The sequence below is a fragment of the Thalassophryne amazonica genome, chromosome 11 (genome assembly GCF_902500255.1).
Source record: "Thalassophryne amazonica chromosome 11, fThaAma1.1, whole genome shotgun sequence".
NCBI classification, from domain to species: domain Eukaryota; kingdom Metazoa; phylum Chordata; class Actinopteri; order Batrachoidiformes; family Batrachoididae; genus Thalassophryne; species Thalassophryne amazonica.
The window spans coordinates 90,537,124-90,543,123 of NC_047113.1; the positions used below are offsets into that span (position 1 = coordinate 90,537,124).

At 43.0% G+C, this 6,000-nt stretch overlaps 1 protein-coding gene across 5 annotated transcripts in view; it reads left to right on the plus strand.

The window, feature by feature from the left end:
* Positions 1-5,289, plus strand: part of polr1a (RNA polymerase I subunit A) — a 181,242-nt gene extending 175,953 nt beyond the window's left edge. For all 5 annotated transcript variants that reach the window (XM_034182336.1, XM_034182337.1, XM_034182338.1 and 2 more), the window contains one exon: positions 4,800-5,289. In XM_034182336.1, the coding sequence (XP_034038227.1) occupies positions 4,800-4,903 (104 nt within the window). In that variant the 3' untranslated portion in view covers positions 4,904-5,289. The remainder of the gene's footprint in view (positions 1-4,799) is intronic.
* The last annotated feature ends 711 nt before the right edge of the window (positions 5,290-6,000 follow it).

A 6,000-nucleotide genomic window follows, 5' to 3' on the forward strand; every position in this document is an offset into this window, starting at 1 on the left:
GATAAGCCTTAGCGCAATCCCATAATATAAGGGGTGATATCTCAGGGGTAGAATTTAGTTCCAAATAAATCTGTAATTCGCTAATTATAAAATGACAAAATTCCTTATCGTTAAGAAGTGAAGCGTTCAATCTCCAGTGTTTGATTTTTGGTGTTTGACACACATTCCATTTTAAGACAAGAGGGTCATGATCGGACAGTGTAATTGGTAAAATATCGATATCCTCAATTCTATGTTCCTCAGCTTTTGGGGTGGAGAACATGTCTATTCTTGAGTAAGAGGAGTGTCTATGTGAGTAGAAGGTGAAATCTCTGACCCTTGGAAACCGATTTCTCCAGACATCTATCAGGCCCAGTTCTGTGGTAAGGCGTTTCAGTACTTTGCTCATTTGAGAAGCAGGGCTTTTAGAGCTGGGCTGTCAGTCTAAATGTGGCGACATTGTACAATTAAAATCACCAGCTAGTAATAGAATACCAACACTCTTTTGAAGCACTATGTCAAAGATATTTTGTATAAATTTTGTTTCATCCTCATTTGGAGCATAAATATTGAAAAGGGAAACCTGCACCCCTTCAACTTCTCCATTTACCATGATATACTTACCCTCAGGGTCTTTGTGAATATTTTGGGGAATAAAATTCACCTGTTTATGTACTAAGATAGCCACTCTTCTTCCTGAGCGGTGGGAAGAATAAAACACCTGATCTGCCCATGATCTCTTAAGCTTGTCATGCTCAACATCAGAGAGGTGTGTCTCCTGTAAATATGCAATATGACAACCCTCCTTTTTAAGTTGACCAAGGATTTTTTTTTTTTTTCCTTTTAATTGGTCCATTGAGTCCTTTAACGTTATAACTAATAACCTTAAGGGAACCCATTATTGAGTTTTTGAGTATATGATTGAGAGAGCTCTATCTTCATATTAACACAGAGATACATTCCTTTACACTTCTCTGATCTGTTTGCATAACATAATAAAATAAAGAAAAAATAAACATTGACTGACAAACATTTTTGTGATTTGAAACCTATCAAACGATCCCCAGGGAACAGTGGGATCCAAACAGGAACAAGAACATTGTAACTTATCAAGTCCCTGAGCACAACAGTCCTACATCTTGATGTTGCCATCAAAAATGAGTAACTCACTTGCGGTTCAGGGAATACAGCTGTGCGAGCAGTCCCAAGACGCAACTGAATGTGCTTATGTAAACGAAAGATAAGCTATTAAAATGAAAACCAGGCCCTGCTCTACTTGGAAATAATAGACACTTTTTAAATGAAGTACTCACAAAACTTTGCGTTACCTCCTCATGTACGAGGTCTGTGAGAAAAGTATCCGACCTTTTTATTTTATGCAAAAAATATATGGATTTGATTCATATGTTTTTACGTCAGCCAAGCTTGAACCTTTGTGCGCATGCTTGAGTTGTTTCACGCCTGTCGGTTGCGTCATTCGCCTGTGGGCAGGCTTTGAGTGAGCACTGGTCCACCCCTCTCGTCGTTTTTTCATTGCGAGGAAATGGCGGAATGATTTGGGCTTTGTTCCATCAGAATTTTTTCAGGCAGCTGGAAACCATTCGGAAAATTCACATAGCTTTTGGTGAAAATTTTATGGGCTTCACAGAGATTAAGGAGTGTTACTACCGCTTTAAGGACAGCCCACATTGGCACACGGCGCGCCGCGCTCCAAGCCGCGATCGACAGGCTGAAACGACCATTTCATTTCTAAACGGATGGCTATATGGATCCGGGACCATCGTGTGCAATTTCTCTGGTTATCACAAGAGCTGGACATCAGCCATTTTCTGGCAGATTTCACTTTTAACAAGAGATTTTGTCATGGAAAGCTGCGCGGAGGCTTCGCGCGTCACGACGGATTCGCTGATGGAGCGAGACAAAGAACACCTCCGTTTTGGAGTGTCAGAGGACAAGTTGGGACATGCCTATCTCGGCTTTCAGTGGCTTACCAGTCGAGTGAGTATAAGAGAAATTGTGGAGAGCTGGGCATGTCCCAACTTGTCCTCTGACACTCCAAAACGGAGGTGTTCTTTGTCTTGCTCCATCAGCAAATCCGTCGTGATGCGCAAAGCCTCCGCGCGGCTTTCCATGACAAAATCTCTTGTTAAAAGTGAAATCTGCCGGAAAATGGCTGATGTCCAGCTCTTGTAACCAGAGAAATTGCACACGATGGTCCCGGATCCATACAGCCATCCGTTTAGAAATGAAATGGTCGTTTCAGCCTGTCGATCGCGGCTCAGAGTGCGGCGCACCGGGCACCATTGTGGGCCGTCCTTAAAGCGGTAGTAACACTCCTTAATCTCTGTGAAGTCCATAAAATTTTCACTGAAAGCCATGTGAATTTTCCGAATGGTTTCCAGGTGCCTGTCTCTAACAGTTTCTGAAAAAATTCTGATGGAACAAAGCCCAAATCATTCCGCCATTTCCTCGCAATGAAAAAACGACGAGAGGGGTGGACCAGTGCTCACTCAAAGCCTGCCCACAGGCGAATGACGCAACCGACAGGCGTGAAAAAACTCAGGCATGCGCACGAAGGTTCAAGCTTGGCTGACGTAAAAACATGAATCAAATCCATATATTTTTTGCATAAAATAAAAAGGTCGGATACTTTTCTCACAGACCTCGTATGTCAGTTCAGTCATGGTTCGCAGTCTTCTTGGGGAAAAATAATGTTTTTTCTGACTTCAGTGAAGGCTGCACACGCCTGGACAACACTGGTCGTGTAGTCCAGGAAGATGGCGATGGGATTGCCTTTATACCGGAGCTGACCACCTCCGCTGCACGCTCTCCTCAGGATATCCTCGGTGTCTCCCTCGCTGTTGAGTCTGGCAATGATGACACGTGGTTTGTCCCCCGGCTTACGGTAAAACCCGCTGCGGTTAGGGTTAGGGTTAACAGCCTCTGGTGTGCTGGAGCCCTGCGTTTCAGTCACCCCGGACACTCTGATGTCCCCCCCCCCCGGATGCGCCCCTCCATGTCTTCGCATTTGTCCTTAAGTCTCTTTATTTCTGCTTGGAGACCAGATACCAGTTCCTGTGCTTGTACCATCTTGTCAGACATGGTGGACATGTGGTCTTCTGCTGATTTCACGTTAGCTTTTACCTGGTCAAGCTCCACCCGGAGAGTTGCAGTACTGTTCTTTATCTCTGTCTTTATGTCTTCAATTTGCGTTTTAAGTGAGTCAAAATTGTTGTGTAGTGCTTCTTTCATTTCTCCTTTGATAATGGCGGAGAAGTCTTGTCGCAGTGAGGCTAGGATGTCCGCTTTGATTGCATCTGTGTTCATGTTGTTAGCTTTCGGGGCTTTCGTTGCTTGGCTGGCGGGCGCATGGGCGGGGGGAGCGGGGTCGCGGGAACTTTTGACCATGGCTGCGCTGGGGTTTGTGCCGGAGGAGGTATCGAACTTGTATTTTCGTAGATTTGCGGCCATAAATGCACTTTGCTTGAAGTATCTGGTGCAGTAGCTGCAGGTAACACATTTAGAAGGAGATTTACTAAGTAGGCAGGTAACTTGCGTGTCTTTAAAGTTGAAATTTTTGCTGGATTTGCAGGAGCTCTGAAAGGTGCGTCTTTACGCCATCGCGCTCGCTAGCGCCCCCCAAAATTTACAGTCTTTAAAGTCTTAAGAATGCCAGGCATCATGTTTGATGCCTGGCATTCACACCAAATAGTTCAATCTTTGCCTGATTAGACCAGAGAATTTTGTTTCTGATGGTCTGAGAGACCTTCAGGTGCCTTTTTGGCAAACCCCAGGTGGGCTGTCATGTACCTTTTACTAAGGAGTGGCTTCTGTCTGGCCACTCTACCATACAGGCCTGATTGGTGGATTGCTGCAGAGATAGTTGTCCTTCTGTTGGTTGTTTGGTTCTTGGTCACCTCCCTGACTAAGGCCCATCTCCCCCGATTGCTCAGTTTAGACAGATGGCCAGCTCTAGAAAGAGTCCTGGTGGATCCAAACTTCTTCCATTTATGGATGATAGAGGCCACTCTCATTGGGACCTTCAAAGCAGCAGAAATGATTCTATACCCATCCCCAGATTTGTGCCTCCAGACAATCTTGTCTCAGACGTCTACAGACAATTCCTTTGACTTCATGCTTGGTTTGTACTCTGACTTGCACTGTGAACTGTGGGACCTTATATGTAGATAGTGTGTGTCCAAATCATGTCCAATCAACTGAATTTACCCCAGGTAGACTCCAATAAAGATGTAAAAACATCTCAAGGGTGATCAGTGGAAACAGGATGTGCACCTGAGCTCAATTTTCAGCTTCATGGCAAAGGCGCTGAATTTTTATGTACATGTGTGATTTCTTAGTTGTTTTTTTTGTTGTTGTTTTTTTTTTGTTTTGTTTTTTTATTTTTAATAAATGTGCAAAAATCTTTAAAAAACTTTTTTCACAGTCATTATGGGGTATCATGTGTGTGGGGGGGGGGATGAATTTCATGCATTTTTGAATAAAGCTGTAACATAAGATGTGGAAAAAGTACAGCTCTGTGAATACTTTCTGGATGCACTGTAATTCTCTGCCTGTATGGTCAGTTGTTTGAATAAGTTTATTGATATTTACTGGGCTAAGCCTCCATAGAGATCCTCTCCATGTTTCCAGGTGTGTATTGACATTTTCCCCTGTTCAGTGGTGACAAGAAGATTTTAAGCTTCTTCCAAAAGCGGCTGTTGTTACCTCTTACGGTGTTTAAAAAATTAATTTCACAATTTTATGAAAGTGTAACAGGAGTTTATTTTATTGATTATTGGTTTATTTATTCTTGTGTTCAGGTTCCCATGATCAGCTGGAGTCACCGTCAGCCTGCCTGGTGGTGGGGAAGGTGGTTCGTGGGGGAACTGGACTGTTTGAGCTCAAGCAGCCCCTGCAGTCGTAATCAGAGCAGTCGGATAACGCAGACTGTTGCTCATCTGCTTCGTCAGGGCTACACTTCACAAACATCGCAGGAGGCTTAGTATGACACCGAACACATCTGCCAACCAGATCTGGATTAAGTCCTTCCAGACAAATACCAGTGTACCAAGCGTGACTGTTCCTAATACTCTGGACTGCATCAGGATCACACTGCAGCCGGCAGTTAGTTTGGCTGGCGAGAGACAAATACTGCAGCATCACACAGACTTATTGTCTATCAGGACATCATTCTTTCAGTTCTGAGAAAACAAGCAGGTTATTTGCTTTTATTAAACACCAAAAAAAAAAAAAAAGCCTGTGCTCTTAACATGATGGTTCAAGACAAATGTTTCATATTTGTATTCTTAAGTTGAAAGTAAACCGAACTTGTGAGGAAATACAGTTGTATGTAAAAGTTTGGGCACCCCTGATGATTTCCATGATTGTCCTTTATAAATTGTTGGTTGTTTGGATCAGCAATTTCAGTTAAATATATCATATAGCAGACAGAGTGATAGTTGAGAAGTAAAATGAAGTTTATAAGATTTATAGAAAGGGTGCAATAATTATATAAACAAAATTAGGCAGGTGCATAAATTTGGGCATTCCAACAGAAAAAATACATCAATATTTAGTAGATCCTCCTTTTGTAGAAATAACAGCCACTAAATGCTTCCTATAGCTTCCAATGAGAGTCTGGGTTCTGGTTGAAGGTATTTTGGACTATTCTTCTTTACAAAACATCTCCAGTTCAGTCAGGTTTGTTGGTTTCCGAGCATGGACAGCCCGCTTAAAATCACACCACAGATTTTCAATAATATTCAGGTCTGGGGACTGAGATGGCCATTCCAGAACATTGTACTTGTTCCTCTGCATGAATGCCTTAGTAGATTTTGAGCAGTGTTTAAGGTCGTTGTCTTGTTGAAAGATCCAGCCCCGGCGCAACTTCAACTTTGTCACTGATTCATGAACATTGTTCTCAAGAATCTGCTGATATTTACTGGAATCCATGTGACCCTCAACGTTAACAAGATTCCCAGTACCTGCACTGGCCACACAGCTTGATGGAACCACCTCCAA